The sequence below is a fragment of the Somniosus microcephalus genome, chromosome 8, assembly GCF_052327205.1.
Source record: "Somniosus microcephalus isolate GS21.2 chromosome 8, FLI_Smic_1.0, whole genome shotgun sequence".
Lineage (NCBI taxonomy): Eukaryota > Metazoa > Chordata > Chondrichthyes > Squaliformes > Somniosidae > Somniosus > Somniosus microcephalus.
Window position 1 is genome coordinate 17,765,680 of NC_140994.1, and position 22,800 is coordinate 17,788,479.

The window sequence follows — 22,800 nt, forward strand, 5'->3', positions numbered from 1 at the left end:
TTATTTTTCCTTTGGGGTAGACTTTTTGCCCCGTGTACGTCTTCAAGACAATCTTTGTATCTCTCAAGGGTATATGCGAGAATAGCCGCTTGTAGTCCCTTCGGTTTATGACTGTTAGGGCTGATCCTGTGTCCAATTCCATTTTCACTTGGACTCCTGCTATCTTGAGCGTGACCCAGATAGTTTGGTGATCCTCCGTTTTGATCACATTATGTAGTTTCAGACAACCCAGCTCCTTGCTTCCGGAGTCTGTATCACTCTTCTGTTCATCTGAACTACTCTCCGTCACCTTATGTACCTTCTTGTACTTCTCCTGTGGAGATTTCTTGCTGTTGATTTTCTTTCCCGACCTGCAGACTCTTGCTATGTGTCCTACTTTTCCACACTGTCTGCACACTTTGTCCTTGAACCAGCAATCATTATGGTCGTGTGTTGTTCTGCCGCAGCGATAGCACTTCACTGTTCTGTATGACATTTCATTTGTGCCATATTCTTGCGGTCTCCGTTGTATCTCTGCAGCACCCCGTGCTGCTGCTTCGTGTGATACTGCAATGCTGAAAGCCTTGTCCAGCATAAGATATAAGATCCTTTTCTGATAGAAGCCGTTTCTGGGTTCCTTCACTTTGAAGCCCACACACAAACTTGTCCCTTAAAGTATCTGCTAGTCCCGTTCCAAACTGGCAGTGTTTCGATAGCTTGCGCAGTTCCGTTAAATACTCAGCATTACTTTCATCTTTATGCTGGTTCCTTTTGTGAAACTTAAATCTTTCTGCTATCAGCAGCGGTGTGGGGTCTAATTGGTCCTGTAGGATTGACACTATGTTTTCAAAATCCTTTTCTACTGGCTTCTCTGGGGTTACTAGGTTTCGTAGTAACCCATAATTTTTTGCACCCATTGAATTCAACAATACCAGCGCTTTCTTGTCATCTGGCACTTCATTCGCCTTGCAGTATACTTCTATGCGTTCGACATATGTCGTCCAATCTTCGACTTCATTGTCAAACGCTGTGATACTGCCACTCTTCGGCATTTTTGGGTGTGGTTAGACTGGCTTAAAATGGCGTCTCCCGCGCTTCCCCCGCTGCGGCTTAAAATGGCGTCTCCCGTGCTTTCCTTTCTTCCCCGCTGCGGCTTAAAATGGCATCTCCCGCGCTGCTGCCAACGCCGCTCTCGGCAGCCCTCATGGCAAATGGCGACGCCCTGTGGGTTTCGTGCGCTGCTGCCAATGCCGCTCTCTGCGGTCCTCGTGGCAATGGCAGCGCCTCGCGTTTTCCTGAGCGCCTCGCTCCCCCGTTGACGCTGCTTGGTCCTTGAACACCGGCTGCGCTCTGCTCTCACTCGTCTCTCTCCCCGTTGACGCCGCTCGGTCCTGAACACCGGCTGCGCCCTGTGCGCTCTGCCCTCTCTCCCCCGTCAACGCTGCTCGGCCTTTTTCTGTGCCGCTCGGTCGGCTCTAGCCGCCGCTGTCCGGGAAGGGTCTGCGCAGTACCTGTTGCCAGCCCGTTTCGCTGGACCACCGTGACTGGAAAGCCAAGCCTGGCTCTCGACAGCCTCCCCTGTGATGCTCAAATCTCCGCTGGATGACTGGGCGGTTGCCCGTGGTCAACGCCCGTGCTTCTGGACTCGACCTCCTTCCACTGTTCTCCAGGAGCGAATCCCTGGGAGGTGATGCAGAGTTGCAGGTAGGTTCGAATCTGCGTCGTCGCCAATGTTATATCCGTGTATCTTAATGTTGTGTCCTTCAATAATCAGACAAAGACTGCAGGGAATGATCAACAGGTGTTTACTGAATGAGGGTTCAAACTGCAACTGACTGTACAGATCACTACTCAGGGTTTATATACAGGTGTGGTCACTGCCGGTACTACAGGATACAGGTGCTGTAAAAAGTAGTTCTCCCCCTTAAAGGTACATACATTACATTTTGCTTTTGTGATATTGATAGACACTCTGGAAGGAGTTAGAGATTTCACAGTTTATGAGCAATTGTAGAGCAAGGGGAATGGGGCGGGTGGGAGGAAATAACACTGGGGAAGGTCTGTGATAGGGTGGAGTGGTTAAATGACAAAAGAGATGATGGTACAAAGCAAAAGTTGGTGGTAATGGGACAAATATAGAAAAAAAGAGGAAGTGTAAATGGTAACAGCAGAACCATTACCAGTACATGCTGTCCGAGGAGATGGGAGCACTGGTTATGATCTAAAGTTGTTGAACTCAATGTTGAGGATGGAAGACTGTAACGTGCCTAATTGAAAGGTGAGGTGTTGTTGCTTGAGCTTGCCTAGAAAATAACGTCAACTCGTAAAGCATACCACTCAACAAATAGCTTTTGCAAAACTTTTTTTATTGATGAATTTTCCAATACAAATCACAACAGTACAAACATGATTTGGAGGAGGGGGAAAGTAATATAAAAGAATTCCCAATGACTGAATGCATTAGTAACGTTTTTGCAATTAAAAAATTGGAAAAATTAAGACAAAATAAAAGAAAAAAAGAAATACTTGCATTTATATAGTGCATTTCACGACCACCGGACGTCCCAAAGTGCTTTACAGCCAAAGAAGTACTTTTTGAAGTGTAGTCACTTGTAATGTGGGAATGGCAGCAACCAATTTGCGCACAGCAAGTTCCCACAAACAGCAATGCGACAATGACCAGATAATCTGTTTCAGTGATGTTGATTGATGGATAAATATTGGCCAGGACTCCGGCGATAACTCCCCTGCTCTTCTCTCGAAACAGTGCCGCGGATCTTTTACGCCCACCCAAGAGGGCAGACGGGGGCCTCGGTTTAACGTCTCATCCTAGAGACGGCACCTTCATAATAATAATAATAATAAACTTTATTGTCATTGTTAGTGCACAAGTGCAGTACAACGAAATGTAGGCTTGCGGCTCCCGAGAGTGTACATTTAGATTAAGACATTTAAACATTCAACATTCATTTGGCTTGTAATACATTAACATAAACATAACCATAATAAAGTGCATTGGCAGATGTGTAGGCTTTAGAGTTTATTTGTGGAGTTCAGTAGGATGACAGCCCTGGGAAAGAAGCTGTTCCTAAATCTGGTCGTTCGGGTGCGAATTTGTGGGGAAAGAAATGAAGACAACGAGGGGTTTGAAAGCAACTTTTTTTAATGGTGTGCGCGCGCACACTTGTGGAGCGGGCCGGCGCTGACAGACGCGGACTCCGAGAGGGGGAGCGCTGGGCGCCGCGCGCTGCATTGTGGGGGCTGTAGTCCCGCCGCCGGCTCCAGCCCTTGGCCGCTTCCGGCGGGCGAACTACAACTCCCAGCAGCACCCGCGCGCCAGGCTCCTCCCGGGTCAGGCGCCGCCGCGCACACAGGGAGAGGAAGGCGGGAACTGCAGCGGACGGAGCGTTTCAACCGAGTGAAGGAGAGAGAGAGAGAGGGGCGAAACAATTTATAAAACAACAAACAAAGAAAGAAGGGGATGGGGAAACGGTGCAGCGGCGGACGGAGCGCGGCCTCGCCTCCTCTTCTCGTCCCGAGCAGCGGATTCGAGTGAAGCCATGAAGCAGCGCAAAGCCCTGACTTTCGCCAAAGGGTGAGCGGAGGCCCCAGCCGCGGGTTCAGCGGGTCACTCCCACTGTTTACGGGGCTTTCTTTAGTCGTCGCTGAGTGAAAGGGCTGGGGCTCCACCTCCCCCCCGCCCCCCTTGCCTCCATTTCCCCAGCTCCCCCTCCGGTGTTTATCCCCTGGGGATGGTCTCCTCTTCACTTAGTCCCCCGGTGTTTATTGCCCCCTCTCCCGTCCTCCCCCGCTGGTTATTGCCCCCTCTCTTCCTTCCCGGTGTTTATTGCCCCCTCCCTTCCTCCCTGGTGTTTATTGCCCCCTCTCCCCGTCCTCTTTCCCCCCCCCCCCCCCCGCTGTTTATTGCCCCCTCTCCCCGTCCTCCCCCCCCCCCGCTGTTTATTGCCCCCTCTCCCCGTCCCCCCCCGCTGTTTATTGCCCCCTCTCCCCGTCCCCCCCCGCTGTTTATTGCCCCCTCTCTTCCCCCCCCGCTGTTTATTGCCCCCTCCTTCCCCCCCCCCGCTGTTTATTGCCCCCTCTCTTCCCCCCCCCCGCTGTTATTGCCCCCTCTCATTCCCCCCCCCGCCTGTTTATTGCCCCTCTCTCCCCCCCCCCCCGCTGTTTATTGCCCCCTCTCTTCCCCCCCCCCCGCTGTTTATTGCCCCCTCTCTCCCCCCCCCGCTGTTTATTGCCCCCTCTCCCCCCCGCTGTTTATTGCCCCCTCATCCCCCCCCCCCCGCTGTTTATTGCCCCCTCTCTCCCCCCCCCCCCTGTTATTGCCCCCTCTCTCCCCCCCCCGCTGTTTATTGCCCCCCTCCCTCTCCCCCCCCCCCCCGCTGTTTATTGCCCCCTCTCTCCCCCCCCCGCTGTTTATTGCCCCCTCTCCCCGTCCTCTCCCCCCCCCCCCACCCCCGCTGTTTATTGCCCCCTCTCCCCGTCCTCCCCCCCCCCCCCCGCTGTTTATTGCCCCGTCCCCCCCGTCCCGCTGTTTATTGCCCCCTCTCCCCGTCCTTCCCCCCCCCCCGTCCTTCCCCCCCCCCCCCCCCCCCGGGCTGTTTATTGCCCCCTCTCCCCGTCCTCCCCCCTGCTGTTTATTGCCCCCCCCCGCTGTTTATTGCCCCCTCTCCCCGTCCTTCCCCCCCCCCCGCTGTTTATTGCCCCCTCTCCCCGTCCTTCCCCCCCCGCTGTTTATTGCCCCCTCTCCCCGTCCTCCCCCCTGCTGCTTATTGCCCCCTCTCCCCGTCCTCCCCCCTGCTGCTTATTGCCCCCTCTCCCCGTCCTCCCCCGCTGCTTATTGCCCCCTCTCCCCGTCCTCCCCCCCGCTGTTTATTTCCCCGTCCTCCCCCCCCGCTGTTTATTTCCCCGTCCTCCCCCCCCCGCTGTTTATTTCCCCGTCCTCCCCCCCCCCCGCTGTTTATTGCCCCTTCTCCCCATCCTCCCCCCTGCTGTTTATTGCCCCCTCTCCCTGTCCTCCCCCGCTGTTTATTGCCCCCTCTCCCTGTCCTCCCCCGCTGTTTATTGCCCCCTCTCCCCATCCTCCCCCGCTGCTTATTGCCCCCTTTCCCCGTCCTCCCCCCCCCCCGCTGTTTATTGCCCCCTCTCCCCGTCCTCCCCCCCGCTGCTTATTGCCCCCTTTCCCCGTCCTCCCCCCCCCCCCGCTGTTTATTGCCCCCTCTCCCCGTCCTCCCCCCCGCTGTTTATTGCTCCCTCTCCCCGTCCTCCCCCCGCTGTTTATTGCCCCCTCTCCCTGTCCTCCCCCGCTGTTTATTGCCCCCTCTCCCCATCCTCCCCCGCTGCTTATTGCCCCCTTTCCCCGTCCTCCCCCCCCCCCCCCCGCTGTTTATTGCTCCCTCTCCCCGTCCTCCCCCCGCTGTTTATTGCCCCCTCTCCCCATCCTCCCCCGCTGCTTATTGCCCCCTTTCCCCGTCCTCCCCCCCCCCGCTGTTTATTGCTCCCTCTCCCCGTCCTCCCCCCGCTGTTTATTGCCCCCTCTCCCCATCCTCCCCCGCTGCTTATTGCCCCCTTTCCCCGTCCTCCCCCCCCCCCCCGCTGTTTATTGCCCCCTCTCCCCGTCCTCCCCCCCGCTGTTTATTGCTCCCTCTCCCCGTCCTCCCCCCCGCTGTTTATTGCTCCCTCTCCCCGTCCTCCCCCCGCTGTTTATTGCCCCCTCTCCCCGTCCTCCCCCCGCTGTTTATTGCCCCCTCTCCCCGTCCTCCCCCCGCTGTTTATTGCCCCCTCTCCCCGTCCTCCCCCCGCTGTTTATTGCCCCCTCTCCCCATCCTGCCCCCCTGGTGTTTATTTACTTAATTGATTCTTATCTAATCTTACTCCTACTCCCTCATTATCTCAGTTTCCCATTATTTAATACCCCCTTCATCACCTGATGGATATCTTGGGAAAACATGACATTGAGCTGGATGTTTATAGAAGGCCTCTGCTCTTGATGCTATTTGCTCAGTTTACAGGATGCAAACTGAGAAGACTTCAGCCACAGCACAAGTAAATGTGCTCTTGCCACAACACTTGCTGCGATTGGCTTGCTGAGTCACATACACTGAGCCCTGGGGGCTGAGCTGATGTCTAAACCTTGTGAAGCATAGGCAAAGGGAGCAACACCTTTACACAGTAAGCAGGAAGGGACTTGAAATAAATCGGGTATAATCTTAGGTGGCTTCCATATAACCAACTTTTGGGTAGAATGTTTATAATTATAATTTGTGCTGTGGTTTTGAGTTTTTTTTTTAAAAAAAAAGCTAATCAGTAATAACTCTCATTGTTTTTAATGTGCTTGGTGGCATTGTGTTGGACCAGGAATAGCTTTTTGCAATGCTTTTTCATTTCTGAGGCTGAATTGAGTTGTTTCTAAGTTTTTTTTTACACAGTCTGTCAAATAATTTATCTCGGAAGAGGCATAATGCGTGTATGTAAAGGATATTTCCAAAGCTGGTAATGTTTGAGGTGTCTGGTGGAGTTTATAAAAATTGCAGATGTCTTTGTAAACAGGAAGCCCATGGATGTCTGCATTTGAAGTGAATGTTATATCTGATTTGATTTGAGATTGCCAAGTGTTTTGTATTGTCCTAATCTTGCTATGGTAAAGGCAACAGTACAAGTGCACACTGTTGGATACTATTATATCTGCGAGGGCTGGGTTATTCTGTTAGTTGTTCCATAGTCTGATTTTTTTACTTTTCAAAAAGAGCTTGAGATTTAATGGGAGGAAGCCAGTTGCAAAGTTTGATGCATAGGATGTTCTTTAAGGCACTGTCATGACTCTCTTGTGAAATTTATGAAGCAGTTATGACAGGGCCATTGTGTGCCGAACGTTACAAGGACCATGGCTTGTTTAAATATTGGGGCCACCTGGTTTGGAGAGGACTGTTTAAACCATTGTTGCTTCATTGATAGATAAATCCTGAATCAGCACACCAAGATCTGATAGTATTAGAAGCTTGTGATATATGCGAGTTAATAGGAACACGGCTTTTCTGGATGTGACATTGTCAAAATTAATTCCTATTCTTCCCCTTCGCTCCAGTTCCCAATACAAGTGTGTATTGAAGCTGTTGTGATGTAATTGAAGTGCTCGTGCTACACTGTTTAATGCTGTATGTTGGCTTGTCTGCAACTATGCAAAAGTTACAGTACGATAAAATCACAGCGCACTGAAGCGAAAGGTGCCAGAAGCAGTTGGGTGCACAATTATTCCAGTTGTGCCCAAGTCTGAATTTAGAACGAGTCATATTTATATTGTGCTGTTCGAATCGTCTTCATTAAGTACGATCAGTTTTGCACCATTGTCGGGTCCGAACCTGGCCTTATTAAACATTCACGCAGTTCAGCAAGAGTGAGTGGATCTCAACCAGGGGTGAGGACCGGATGTGACTAATTATTCCACTCTGTAATCCAGACGTACCAAAGCCAGTTGTCATACAGTCCCATCGTGGTGATCACCTAACTCAACAGCCAACTGGCATCAAGTCCAAGTGTATTGGTACCGATAAGCTGCGAGAGAGAAAAATTGAAGTCTTAAATTGGAATGAATTTGACCACTGTCGTATGTGGATACCACCTCGACTGCTTCGGAAACTTCTTCACCCGAGTGTCATGACAGGGCCACTGTGTGCCGAACGTTATAAGGGCCTTGGCTTGTTGAAATATTGGGGCCACCTGGTTTGGAGAGGACTGTTTAAACCATTGTTGCTTCATTGATAAATCCTGAATCAGAACACCAAGATCCGATAGTATTAGAAGCTTGTGATATATGCGAGTTAATAGGAACACGGCTTTGATCTTTGTAATCTTTTGAAGTTCCATGGTACATCGAGAGAAAATTCTCGGCTGTACAGCATAGCCCCAAAGCCATACATCTACCATGAAAAGGTAAAATGACACATGCTGGAACCGTACAGCAGGCCAGTCAGCATCTGTAAATGAAAATAAAGACTTGAATTTATATAGCGCCTTTCACGACCACTGGACACCCCAAAGCGCGTTCTAGCCAATGAAGTACATTTTGAAGGGTAGTCATTGTAATGTAAGAAAGGCAGCAGCCAATTTGTGCACAGCAAGCTCCCACAAACAGCCATGTGATAATGATCCGATAACTCCCCTGCTCTTCTTTCAACAGTGCCGTAAGATCTCTTCCGTCCACCTGCGAGGGCAGACGGGGCCTCGGTTTAACGTCTCATCCGAAAGACGGCACCCTCAGTACTGCACTGGAGTGTCAGTACAGATTTTGTGCTCAAGTCTCTGGAGTGGGACTTGAACCCACAACCTTCTGACTCCGAGGCGCGGGTGCTACCAATTGAGCCACGACTGACACGGAAGGGAGATTATCATGCTTTATTGTGTACCCTTCATTTTGACCGTTACCTGAAGAATACTACCCAGAACACCATAATCTGTCCTGTCTTTTTACAGATTGTGTATTTCCAATATTTTTTTAAAAATTTTACTATCAAAAGGACTGTGTGTAAAGTTTGCACACACGGAAATTAAATGTTACTTCCATTGTAAGTAAGGGTGTTTAATGAGGCTTTCTCTTGTACATTTCTAGTGTAAGTAGGGCTCTTTCACTTTCTCAGCTATTTTTCCGGTCTCTGTTGCTGACCGGGAGTGTTGTAGAAATTTTGAACCGAAACACGCTTGTAGTGCTTAATTTAAAAAAAAAACTCATTCGCACTGTTCAGTTGTTCCTTTGCTGGGTAATACACTTGCACTTCTGCTTTGTTAGAATGCGGTTTGAAGTACTGTGCAGTTTTAGTACAGCTAGCAATTTGAAATAATCCACAAATACATTTATTTTGTCAATTTTAATTAAAATGGGGGGAGCGATGGACTCTGTTTGGCTTGAGCAGAAGAGCCGGGTTGGGCACTTTTGCCAGTTCAATGCTGTATAGTATGTAATCTATTGATAGTTTGCTTTTTTATGTATATTCTACATATTTTCATTGCAAGATTCCAGCACAAAAACTTAGCCTTTGACACCGTCAACCATGAGGGATTATAGAGTGTCCTCCTCAAATTTGGCTGCCCTCAAAAGTTTGTCACCATCCTCCGCCTGCTTCACGACGACATGCAAGCCGTGATCCTGACCAACTGTTCCACCACAGACCCAATTCATGTATGGACTGGGGTCAAGCAAGGCTGTGTCATCGCACCATCGATCTTCCTTGCTGCAATGCTCCATCTCACCCTCAGTAAGCTCCCCACTGGAGTGGAGCTAATTTACAGAACAAACGGGAAACTGTTCAACCTCCGTTGCCTCCAGTCCAGATCCAAGGTCGTCCCATCCTCTGTCATCGAATTACAGTATGCAGACGACGCTTGCGTCTGCGCGCACTCGGAGATCGAACTCCAAGCCATCGTTAACACCTTCACCGAAGCGTACAAGAGAATGGGCCTTACACTAAACATCCATAAGACAAAGGTCCTCTACCAACCTGCACACAGTAATGCCCCCCGATTATCAAAATCCACGACAAGGCCTTGGACAACGTGGGCCACTTTCTGTACCTCAGGAGCCTACTGTCAACAAGGGCAGACGTCATTGACTAAGTCCAACACCGCCTTCAGTGTGCCAGTGCAGCCTTCAGTCGCCTGAGGAAGAGAGTGTTTGAAGACAAGGACCTCAAACCCGGCACCAAGCTCATGGTCTACAGAGCAGTAGTGATACCCGCCCTGCTGTATGCCTCAGAGACATTGACCATGTATAGCAGGCACCTTAAAGCACTGGTGAGGTACTACCAATGCTGCCTCCGCAAGATCCTGCAAATCCATTGGCAGGATAGGCGCACCAACGTCTGTGTTCTTGCCCAGGCCAACATCCCCAGCATCGAAGCTTTGACCACGCTCGATCAGCTCCGATGGACGGGTCACATTGCCCGCATGCCCGATACGAGACTCCCAAAACAAGCGCTCTACTCGGAGCTCCAACATGGCAAGAGAGCCCCAGGTGAGCAGAGGAAACGCTTCAAGGACACCCTCAAAGCCTCCTCGAAAAAGTGCAACATCCCCACCGACACCTGGGAATCCCTGGCCCAAGACCGTACAAAGTGGAGGCGAAGCATCCGGGAAGGCGCCGAATACCTCGAGTCTCGTTGCCGGGAGCAAGCGGAAGCCAAGCGCAAACAGCGGAAGGAGCGCACGTCAACCCAAGCACCCCACCCACCCGCCCCTTCAACCACCGTCTGACCCACCTGTGACAGAGTCTGTAGGTCCCGCATTGGACTCATCAGTCCCCTGCAAACTCATTTTTAATGTGGAAGCAAGTCATCTTCGGTTCCGTGGGACTGCCTAAGAAGGAAGAATGACCAGATACTGTTTCAGTGATGTTGGTTGAGGGATAAATGTTGGCCAGGACACGGGATAATTCCTCAGCTCCTCTTCAAAATAGTGCCATGGGATCCTTTACATCCATCGGAGGGGTCAGATGGGGCCTCGGTTTAACGTCTCATCCAATTGACATGTACCTTTTAACAGTGCAGCGCTCCCACAGTACTGCACTGAAGTGCTGTCCTAGATTATGTGCTCAAGTCTCTGGAGTGATGCAGGTGAGCGTGCTGCCATTGAGCCACGGCTGGCATTCAAGCTTATTATATGTGACTCATTTAAGGTTTTGCTGCAGAGCACTCACTTAGCAGCTAATGGATAACACCTAATCTGGACTGGGAAGAGAGGAATACTAAGTGAGTGGCGCAGCTGTTTTGTGATCCTGTTGAGAGTGTGGGTGTTTGATGTCTGAGAGAGGATTGGATTCAACGGTGGTGCCCATCAACGGTGGCGCCCATCAACGGTGGTGCCCCCCCATCCAGTCGAATAGTCTGCTGACTAGCTGTCTTGGCTCAACTGTGAAGGAGGACAGCCACCTGGGTGCGGTGCCAGTGTGTGACTGGCATCTGTGGAACCATACCTTTTCAGGACTAGATGCAATCTGGAGAGGAGGTTAGAGAGTTGGTGGAAAAAGAAAGCGGAACATTTTGAACTTTAATGATTTAGTCTAGGAATTGGGATTAAAATGATTCCAGAGATCATTTTATACAAACATTCAATTCACTGCATTGGTTACGATGACAAATTTTGAATAATTTTGACACTTCTATACCGTTAATACAGTTAATGGCTTACTTATCTAGAGATCACTTTGTCCTAGTATGTTAAAATATTTTGAGTTTTTTAAAAAGATTTTTTCCCCCCTTCCAGTTATCTTCCCCATCTTTCATGAAGGTACCGGCTCCAGTGGCGATCCATTCCACAGGCAGTGATTGACTTCTAATACCCTCCAAGTCTTCATTAATCGTGTGTGAGCACAAGTGCCAAAAGCCTTTGGACTATCTGATTGATTGGAAACTTCTTTATTGCTGAGCCCGATTTATCCTCGTTTGCTGTCTACTTAGATATACTTCCTGGAATGATTCAGTGAAAAACATCATTAATTTTTCATAGTTTTTTTTTCCCCAAACAACTTCCGGTTTTGAAATTTCTCTGGTTTGAATAGCAGAGTGATTAGCGACATTATGGGCACTTTCGGCTGGCCTTTGTCACTCGGTGCATGCGTGGTGTCGATCCGATGATGTCACTTCCTCTTGCTGTTTGAAATTCTTGCCGTATCTATTAAATCTATGAAAGTCATGCTGTGCTGATTGTTTGCCTCATGAGTCCTGCATCAGTAAATTACATGGAAGTCTTTCATAGAAACATAAAAGATAGGAGCAGGAGTAGGCCCTTCGAGCCTGCTCCGCCATTCAACGAGATCATGGCTGATCATCCAAACCCTAGCACCCGGTCCCTACACCGACAGCCATCCCACCCAAGCCCTAACCCCACGTATTTAATCCCCCCTAACACTAAGGGTCAATTTTTTTTTATCATGGCCAATCAACCTAACCCGTGCCTTGTGTTTGTTTCGGGGATCCTGCATCAGTAAAAATCCATGTAATTCATGCTGTGCCACTTACCAGTTTTTGTAAATTGATATAAATTCCAGATTGAGGGAATTCTCACCTGTCTGCTCTCTCAGGTGGACATAAAAGATCCGATGGCACTATTTTGCAAAGAGCAGGGGAGTTATCCCCGGTGTCCTGGCCAATATTTAGCCCTCACTCAAGATCACAAACAGATTATCTGGTCGTTATCACATTGCAGCTTGTGGGACCTTGCTGTGCGTAAATTGGCTGTCGCGTTTCCTACATTACATTAGTGACTACATTTAAAGTACTTCATTGGCTGTAAAACGCTTTGGGATGTCCTGAGGCCGTGAAAGGCGCTATATAAATGCAAGCTTTTCTATTCTTTAAATCCTGCATTAGTATAAAATATTAATTTCAGCCCGTGTCGCCTTTCAGTTTGTAACTGGTGCAATGACGATCAGGTCTGCAGATCGGTAGTGTGCCGGGCCACGGCACCATAACATGAGCCTAGGCGCATGAACATCCTTCTCTCTTTATTTCTGGCCTCTCTAAGTGCTGCCCTGAAAATATGGGTCTTGGGCATCGCTGAGAGTTTCTGGGACTGCCCCGGCGGAAAATACATCCGTCCTCAGTGTCCCTGAAAGTGTCAGTCAGTGGCACCCTACTCGTCTACTTAACTGCTACTTTCCACACCGCTCCTTTGCCTGCTTGTCCTCTACCTGCTGCAGTCAGATCACAGCACATGTTGGCAGTCGCTTGTTATCTACGGGCAGAATAAACCGGGCTTGAGCTGGGTGATTATGCTTATTGGGTGGGCAGGGGGTGGTGCAATTTTAGAGTCTGTGCTGAGAACACATTCTCCAAGTCCAGGGGGACGGGAAGGCAAGAGCACTGTGAGGAGAAAGCACTGCAGCACCCCACGTGAGCTTGCAGTGTCTGAAATTGGGATTGTATATTTGAAGGGGCCCCATGAATCAATTGTTGGGTTGGCCTAGCGTTGGTGAACAGGTTAGCAGTGTGCAGATGTTGCTTGATAGCACTAGTGCTGATTCCTACTATCACTCTACTGCGCAGGAGGCTGACGGGCAGTATGTGGCCGGGTTAGAATGATCCTGTTTTTCTGCGTGACCAATCATGGTCACAACTGCACTGGAGCAGCTTGGCTAGCGGGAGTGGCACACTCTGTTGCACTGGTTTTATCTTCTGGCTCAGTGCACTGAGCTGCTTCCCAATCTCATGTAGAATGAACAAAGTAGGCTGGACACTGGTACCCTTGATGGTGGGGACCATTGGAAGGGGCCAAGCAGGATCGTGCACTCAGCATGTCTGGGTGCAGACGCTAGCCTAACTGTGTCGTTGCCGCTGCGAAGTCGTGGCAGGCTGCTGCTGTTGAAAGATTGGTACAGACAGGAACGGGGTCAGCAAGAAGGGGAAACGAGAGAAAGGAAGTTGTCGCCGTACGGGAACATTGGGAAGAGAGATTTCTGGCAGAGATTAAGGTCCGAAGGTAAAGGCTCCTTGGCACCTGGAAGTTGTGCTCCAGGTGAAGGATGAGTAGGCAGTCTGGATGGAGGTGGGATAGTGGCAACTCTACCACCCCACGGTTAGCCTCTTAGCGCTGGAAAGACGTTAAAGCCATCAGTAGGTTGACTGAGGTGAGTGGGGGCATGCGCACCCAGGCTGATGCTGTTGGAAGCGTGACTCTCCTCCGCACTGTCCCACTGGCATATTCAGAAAGGAATGTCTGCAGATACCTAGGTGGGAATACGTTGCAAATTAGCCTTTGTGAAGCCAAAGGAGAAACATGTGAAGAACCACCAGAGGTAAAGGACAACCAAGGGTGGAGGAGTGGCCAACATCCGTCCCCTCGAGACACCGGAGGAAGCAAGATAGGCAAATTCTGGACTGATACACTGGGGAGCCTGTGGGGGTTGTAGAAGATGGCGGTGAGCTTCCAGGCTGGTGATGGGATGGAGTGTTTTAGGTAAGAGCTGATATTTTGATAGCGGAAAAGACCGGCTGGTATTTCTCAGACGCATCTCCTGAATCAGTTGGTTGCTCTTTGTATCCCTCACGGGTGCTGGATGTTTAGAGGAAGATGCACTTGAGTTGCCCAGTTCTTCCAGAAGGATCCTTCTTGCACCTGATCCACGCATTCTATCATAGCAACTTGTTTACTCGAGCAACAGCCCAGATACACCCACTCGGGGAGGTGGTATTACTGACAGAGGATATTACTGGTGGATCACTGATCAGCAGTGAGCATTAAGAGCTGGGGGGCAACTTTGAGGAGACGGCTGTCTTTTCCCTAGAGGTGACACAAGCAATAGGCCTTAGCTGAGAATTCCAAGATCTCCTAGGGGGGTGCCTAGGCTGTTAAAGATCAATGATTCAGGAGGATTGGCCTTGCGTGCAGGCAGTGGAGACGGTCTCCTCTCGTGCTGATGCTGGAACCATTGGAAGAGTCCAGAACCCGCATCTGCAGTACGACGAGGCAGGCAGGACATGACACGAGGAAGGTACAGGTGACGCTGGCAGCCGAGGAGGATCAGGAAGCGGGTATACAAGCTGTTGTCACTCCTGTAGTGGCAACAGTTACTGCTTCCTTGGATGAAGTCTCTCCGAATAGCCTTGACTGCTCCATTCTATGGGGAAAGGGCTGGGGAGTGGGACTAGCTGAAGTGCTCTTGCAGCGAGAGCCAGCAAGGGTTCGACAGGCCGAATGACCTCCTGTGCTGTAACCATTCTATTCTATGAAACCACAGTTTGAAAATAGTGGGCAAAAACTTGTTGTCGAATCACATTCGTGCATGCTTGCATTTATCCAGCCTCCCATCCGCCATTTGGGGGGAGTGTGGACGCTGCCTGCCGATCGATCAGGACCACAGTGGGGTCACGGGAGGAAAATCATGGCAGAAATCGAGGTGGCCAATTTTGAGTTGGGAGTTTCAGCTGAGGGCCCCTGCCCCATTTCACTTGCCAGATCGCCTCTACATCACCGAGCAAAGGGCTGTTTCCACACGGAATGTCCGGGCCTTAACTTCAATCACAACTTCCTCTGATGTAAACAGTCTGCTGCCCACACCACACCTTGATTACCTTGTGTACAGCTGGTCACCAAGGCATGAGGGAGGTATAGGAAACTCTCTTTTATCTGGGACCGGCGTGGTGCCGGTTAATCAAAGTCCAGATTACAGAGAGCTATACTTACCAAGGTACGAGAGCCCCGTACACGGCCACAGGTGCAGGAGCCCCGGTTACATGGCCACTAATATACAGTAAAACTTACCTGAACCTACTCCTGAATTTTGCCGGTTAAGAGAGATTTCCGGATATTTAGGTGCCGGTTAAGAGAGTTTCCTGTACTGATGTGCTGGGGCCAGTACAGAGAAGAGCCACAAGGCAGATTCTCAATGTGGGACAAAAAGGCATAGATTCAAATTTAGGACCAATGCAAGAAAGCATTTTCAACACGGAGGGGGATCAACATGTGATTCAAGGTGGGCCAACTGGTCTTGGTCATGTGTGAGAGATCTCTCTCTTGAATGAGGAAGAGAAGAAACAATGATGAAGATGGCCCAAGAAAGTGTGTATCTACTCTGCTGGCTGGAACAGTTGGCATGGTTTCAGATTTATTTGCTTTGAGGGGGGGGAGCCGTGTGAGCTTATGCTGACGTGTGTTAGATTTGCCCCAACTGTGTCTAGTCATCGATGCAAATAACCCAACTGGCAAAGCAACTCTCTGAATGCTGAGGTGGCAGTGCGTGTTGCCTGTGATTCCCAAGCTCTTAGCCGGTTTAACAAGAAGACACTGCATGGTCTGCAGCTGTGGAGTAGAAGGCAGTGCTGCTGTCCGTTGGCCCCATGCCTGTCTGGCATGTTGAAGCTCTGAATAATTGTGCACGAGGTGGCAGGATGATGTTCTGTCCACCTTGCAACAAATTTCCGGTCTGCCTTGGATATACTCTCGACTTGGTGGGTCCACACTGCCTAGTGACAGTTGGGGCAAATCTAACACTTCAGCATAACCTCATTCGGCTCCCTCATAAAGCAGAGAAATCTGAAACCATGCCAACTGTTCCAGCCAGCAGAGTAGATACGTGCTTTCTTGGGCCATCTGTGTGTTAGCATTAGCAGAGTGTTGGTTCCTCTATTGTAAGTGGTGCACATTCCCACCTGCAGTATGAGCATTTGGGGGGGCTGTTAGCGCTGTGTGTCGTCCGAACTGTGGGGGGTGTTCACGCTGTGTCGTCTGAACTGTAGGGAGTGTTAGCGCTGTCGTCCGAACTGTGGGGGGGTGTTAGTGCTGTCGTCCGAACTGTGGCGGGTGTTAGCGCTGTGTCGTCTGAACTGTGGGCAGCGTTCGCGCTGTGTCGTCCGAACTGTGGTGAGTGTTGGTGCGGTGTGTTGTCCGAACTGTGGGGGGTGTTGGCGCTGTGTCGTCTGAACTGTGGGGGGTGTTAGCGCTGTGTCGTCTGAACTGTGGGGGGTGTTAGCGCTGTGTCGTCTGAACTGTGGGGGGTGTTAGCGCTATGTCGTCTGAACTGTGGGCGGCGTTCGCGCTGTGTCGTCCGAACTGTGGGGATGGCGCGCGGTGTGTTCGAACTGTGGGGAGTGTTAGCGCTGTCGTCTGAACTGTGGGGGGTGTTGACGCTGTGTCGTCTGAACTGTAGGGAGTGTTAGCGCTGTGTGTTGTCCAAACTCTGCAGTGTCATTATACATTGGTAGTCAAATTGGTAGGCTGCACTGCCTGCCTCTGACTTGATCAAATGACACTTGGACACCGGTGTCCAATTACACCTCCGCTTCCCTGTGTTGACTGTACACCTACACTGCAGAGGGCACTCTGTTGTCCGCAGACACATCCTTTTAAATAAACGAGAGCACTGCCTCTAATGAGTACACTGTTAATGGCTAATTAAGAGTTGGTAAAAATGGTGTAAATGATAGTCTCGTCACTACTTGTGAACTAATGCTCAGGAGGCAGTAGAGAAAACTGAAGGTTGTTATGGTAACTGGTTTTCATAATTTGGAAATGCTGCCTCGTGTGCTAAGCTGTATAATCTTAGTCCTCTGGAGAGCCAGTAATGGGTTGTGCAAGTAAAGTGTGGGAGGAGAGAAGCTGTGTAACACTGGCGGCACACTATGTTACAGCTTGCCATGAACAGAGGGACAACCAGTAAACTAAGACAAGAGTATATACAAACAAGGCGAATGTATATTTATAAACTCAGGGATATACCTGTTTATACACTGTATGAATGGAACCGCGTTTGTGTTCAACCATAAATGTATTTTGATGCTTTGGCAACATAAGATGTACCTTATGCCAATAAAGTGATTTGTATTGTATTGGATTGGATTGGGATCAATTGTACTTTGGTGATTTTATCATTACAGGGCAGTTTGTGCAGCATCACCTTGGAGACGTGTGAAATTGGTGCTTTCTTGAATAAGCATGTGAATTGAGTGACGTTCATTTGGCAGTAGACTTGCTGCTTTCAAGAGATTGTGTGCAGTTGCTATTGTCATGGATTCTTTCCAACTGATTTAATCTTATAATAGAGGTTAATAACCTTGGTAAAACTTCTAAGAAGAAAAAAATATCGTGTGTGTGTGTGTATATAGCCTCCAAAGTTGCCCCTCCTGTTAAGTTTACGATCACCGGTGCACCCAGAAGTTCTGTCCTCCATCTGTTAATCTTTGTTATTTTGAAGTTTTCACATACGTGCTGAGGACTCCTCACCATTCATTATTCACCCAGAGCCTGTTGTAACGCTCCAACTGCTTGTCTGGTATTGGGGTCGAGAGGAATCAAAATTTTCTCTAGTTTGGCAAAACTGGAGCCATCCTCTTTGGCTTCTGCCAGTACCAGTGTGCCTCCAGTTCGACTTTCCTACTCCATTTTTTCCCACGCATGTCATTTGAAACACTGCAGCCACACCAACACAAAACGGTGCACTTTTACCCATACTTCCCTATGTCTGTGCCCTGGCAAATGAACTTGCAAAATTGTTGTTTGCTCATTCGAACCCTTCCATGCCCAACACTGATTTGTACATTTTAAGAAAAACTGCTTGGAGACTGGGGGGAGGAAAGTGATTTTCTCTTTGTAAATGAGGTAGGATCATAGCCGCTTGTTATTTCGTATGACTGAAAACATTTATAATGGGATGTCTAGTTTGGCTATCCATTCGATGGCCTCCTGCGATGCCCAGTGGAGAAATGAGGTTTCCCCTCAACAGATCTTAGTGGGCAAGTTGCTGTGATGTGTTCCATGGTCTGGGACTCACGGCCACAGTCGCACTTTGGGTTGTCCCCCATCTCCCACTTGTGGAGCAGGTGGCTGCATCGTCCTTGCCCAGATTTGGTTGAGCGCTGTTCATATTTTCGAGGGAGGCTGCAGGGTTAGCAAGCAATTAGGAAGGCAAATGGTATGTTGGCCTTTATTTAGGGGTTTGGAGTACAAGAGTAAGGAAGTCTTGCTACAGTTGTACAGGGCCTTGGTGAGATCACACCTGGAGTACTGGGCACAGTTTTGGTTTCCTTATCTAAGGAAGGACCTACTTCCCTTGGAGGCGGTGCAACGAAGTTTCATTGGATTGATTTCTGGGATGAGAGGGCTGTCCAGTGAGGAGAGATTGCGTAGATTGGGCCTATACTCTCTGGAGTTCAGAACGAGGTGTGGTCTCATTGAAACATATAAGATTCTGAGGGCGATTGACAGGATAAATGCTGAGATTGTTTTCCCCTGGCTGGAGAGTCTAGAACTAGAGCATAGTTTCAGGATAAGGGATCGGCCATTTAAGACTGAGGAATTTCTTCACTCGGTTGTGAATCTTTGGAATTCTTTGCCCTAGAGGACTGCGGATACTGAGTCTTTGAGTATATTCAAGGCTGAGATAGATTTTTGGGCTCTAAGGGAATCGAGGGGTATGGGGTTTGGGTGGGAAAGGGAGTTGAGGTTGAAGATTAGCCGTGATTTTATTGAATGGCGGAGCAGGCTCGAGGGGCCGTATGGCCGACTCCTGCCCCTCATTCTTACGAGGCCGAAGCCAGGGACTTCTGCTGTTGGGTCAGTGATGAGGTGTTGGTTCTTTATGTTGCATGTGCCCCATGATTCCGTCCATCTGGATAGTGGGTCGATACCAGCCACTAATAGTTTACAGACATCCCTGCAATATATGTGAATATCTACAAAACTTAGTATTTAAGAATAAAAAATCAGTGGTGCATTTATTTGGTTTGCTTTTATGCAAATCCTGATAGGTGAGCTGTCTCCCCTCAGTCTTACCACCTTGGGTCTGCTGTCATTCTGTGGATTGAGGAGGTAGCAAAATGCCTTGATCAGGACATCTATAAGTTTGAGGGAAGCTGGGGGTAATTCTGATTTATTACACAAAAAGTTCCATTCATGCAGGGAAGTGACTAGTATGTTTGTTTGGCATCTTATTTTCAGGGCATGGTGCAATTGAAAAACTTGCAATATGGAAAGTCATGGGTACAAACCTGTCTTCCTCTTTGCAGCACCAAGTTTTGACATTTTCAAAATGGACACCAATTACTCTGTCGTATTGTTGTGAAAGGACGGACTGAGATACAAGTTGGTCAGATGTTTCTGAAAGTAGAGATTTAATTCCTGTAATACTAGACTCCTGGAAAAACAGCCTTGGTAATTTGAGGGTGTGAAGAAGAAACAGTATTGGCATCCTTTCAATATGCCTATTCTGTTATTACTGACCATGCATTTTTACAACTTTTATTGATTTAAAATATTTAAAACAAAATTGCTTGTGATCCCTGGCAATAGATGCCACGGCAGTTTGTGAAATGTAAATACTGTAGTTCTGGATATTTAATTCTCCAGCATATTACTGAAGTCTGTCCAGCTTCCTCCAGTTTCTCGGTGCCAGAGATAAGCTGCTTGTACATTATTCAGTTTTATTATCTGCATTGAGATAATGAGAATAAGGGCCAATTGTTGGTCGACACTTGCTTTTCCCAGCCCTTTGCACATCGCTCAACAGAGTAATGTGTAAATGTACTGTTCAAAATCAGCCCTTTGAAGTTGCAACTGGAGTCTAAACAGAAGTTTCAGTAGTGATGAAAACTAAAAATAAAAGGTTTGTCGCTGTAATTTTTAGGTGTTTTTTTAATATTATTACTCGCTCTGCACATAGAATATGAATGTTGACCGTATTTATCACAATCGAATGGTGCGTAGTCTACAATCTGTAAGGAAAGTGATCAATGCTGGCTGTGTTGCAATGGTTTTTTTCTGTAATTCACTGAGTAAGAGAAAGTAAAGAAAGACTTTGATTTATATAGCCCTTTTCATGACCAAGACGTCCCAAAGCACTTTACAGCCACTGAAGTGCTTTATTGTTTTAAGTGCAGTCACTGTTGTAGAGCAGGAGATGCCTGAATAATGTGCAAATCCAGGAGGGGATCAAGGCAAGAAAGTAACTCGGCTGGCAGTGCTTGGACAGGTTGTGTTGTGCACGGTGTCCAGTGGTGTACCGCAGGGATCGGTGCTGGGTCCTTTGCTGTTTGTAGTGTACATTAATGATTTAGATATGAATGTAGGAGGTATGATCAGTAAGTTCGCAGATGACAGGAAAATTGGTGGTGGTAAATAGCGAGGAGGGAAGCCTCAGGCTACAGGACGATATAGACAGGATGGTTAGATGGGCAGGACAGTGGCAAATGGAATTTAACCCTGAAAAGTGAGGGGTGATGCATTTTGGGAGGACTAACAAGGCAAGGGAATACACAATGAATGGTAGGATCCTAGGGAAAGGACAGGGGATCAGAGGGACCTTGGTGTGCATGTACATAGATCCCTGAAGGCAGCAGGACAGGTAGATAAGGTGGTTAAAAAGGCATATGGGATACTTGCCTTCATTAGCCGAGGCATAGAATATAAGAGCAGGGAGGTTATGATGGAGCTGTACAAAACGCTAGTTAGGCCACAGCTGGAATACTGTGTGCAGTTCTGGTCGCCACACTATAGGAAGGATGTGATTGCATTGGAGAGGGTGCAGAGGAGATTCACCAGGATGTTACCTGGGCTGGAGTGCTTCAGTTATGAAGAGAGACTGGACAGGCTGGGGTTGTTTTCCTTAGAGCAGAGAAGGCTGAGGGGAGACCTGATTGAGGTATACAAAATTATGAGAGGCATAGATAGGGTAGATCGTAAGGAACTTTTCCCCTTGGTAGAGGAGTCAATAACCAGGGGGCATAGTTTCAAAGTAAGGGGCAGGAGGTTTAGAGGGGATTTGAGGAAAAACTTTTTCACCCAGAGGGTGGCTGGAATCTGGAACTCACTGCCTGAAAGGGTGGTAGAGGCAGGAACCCTCAACATTCAAGAAGCATTTAGATGAGCACTTGAAACACCATAGCATACAAGGCTACGGACCAAGTGCTGGAAAATGGGATTAGAATAGACAGGGCTTGATGGCCGGCGCGGACGCGATGGGCCGAAGGGCCTCTTTCTGTGCTGTATAACTCTATGACTCTACGGTCACATTGTACTATTAAGTGCCACGGCTGGAATAAACTCATGGTATATATTTTTAAATTTGGAAACCAAGATGAAGGACTAAAATCCCAGGTGCAGTAGTTGAAAAGAGTAAAAGAAAGAAAGTAAACCTGAGAGTTGTGATTGGGTGACCCCAGACTTGGGGTTTTCAAAGCCTGACTATTCTTGGAGGAAGGAAAGACTAGGGGAGGCACAGAGTTCTATGCTGTTGATGTTGCGGATAGAATGATGTGGAGTAGAAGAGGGTGACAAGTCTGAGTCTATCCATAGCTTAATCTTGTGTATAGCGAGCATGGTGTGCAGGTGGTGTGTTTACGGGAGTGCCCTGCAGGCAGTTTGTCTTGATATGCCTCCGTTAAGTGACTTGGGATGTTTTTCTACATTAATGGTGCTTATAAATGCAAGTTGTTGATACTGTACGCTGTTGAATTGGATTGGTGCAGAGTGTTGAGGTGCAATTTCAAACTCCGGTCCCAGGAGTGAAAGGACAGTTTGCTAAATCACTTCATTTAGTCTCCCAGAATAAGCTATTTCCAGAATTAAGTTTTCATAGTTTTGAGCTGGAATCCCAGTACACTGAGACTTATTCATCAGACTTGCATAGCTTATGTTGTATTATATTAGTGTAACAACAATTCAAGAAATACTTTGAAAATCCCTCAGTGGCTTAGTGGGCATGTGTAGCTGTACAGGTATAATCTATTGCCTTTGGGCGAGTTCTCAGCTGGGGCAGTGTTTGGTTTGCTTCAGATGGCCTCCACCTATCTGGATATATTAATTGTATATTTTTCATGCCAGGGAATGACTGTCTCCAACAAGAGAGTCTAACCACCTCCCCATAACATTCAATGGCATTATCATCGTCAAATCTCCCACCATCAACATCATGGAGGTCACCATTGACCAGAAACTTAACTGGACCAGCTGCATAAATACTGTCAAGAGCAGGTCAGAAGCTGGGTATTCTGCGGCGAGTGACTTGCCCCCTAACTCCCCAAAGCCTTTCCACCATCTACACATCAGGAGTGTGATGGAATACTCTCCACTTGCCTGGATGAGTGCAACTCCAACGACATCAAGAAACTTGACATCATCCAGGACAAAGCAGCCTGCTTGATTGGCACCCCATTCCAAACCTTAACATTTATTCCCTCCACCACCGGCACACTGGCTGCAGGTGTGTACCACCTACAAGATGCACTGCAGCAACTCGCCAAGGCTTCTTCGGCAGCACCTCCCAAACCCGCGACCTCTTCCACCTAGAAGGACAAGGGCAGCAGGCGCATGGGAACACCAACACCTGCAAGT

General features: G+C 48.7%; 1 protein-coding gene across 1 annotated transcript in view; it reads left to right on the forward strand.

Annotated features, from left to right (window-relative positions):
• Positions 1-3,286: 3,286 nt before the first annotated feature.
• The window catches only part of slf2 (SMC5/6 complex localization factor 2), a 100,713-nt gene continuing 81,199 nt past the window's right edge, over positions 3,287-22,800 (forward strand). Inside the window, 1 exon segment of the mRNA XM_085994306.1 lies at positions 3,287-3,574. Within this exon segment, the coding sequence (XP_085850432.1) occupies positions 3,540-3,574 (35 nt within the window). The 5' untranslated portion in view covers positions 3,287-3,539.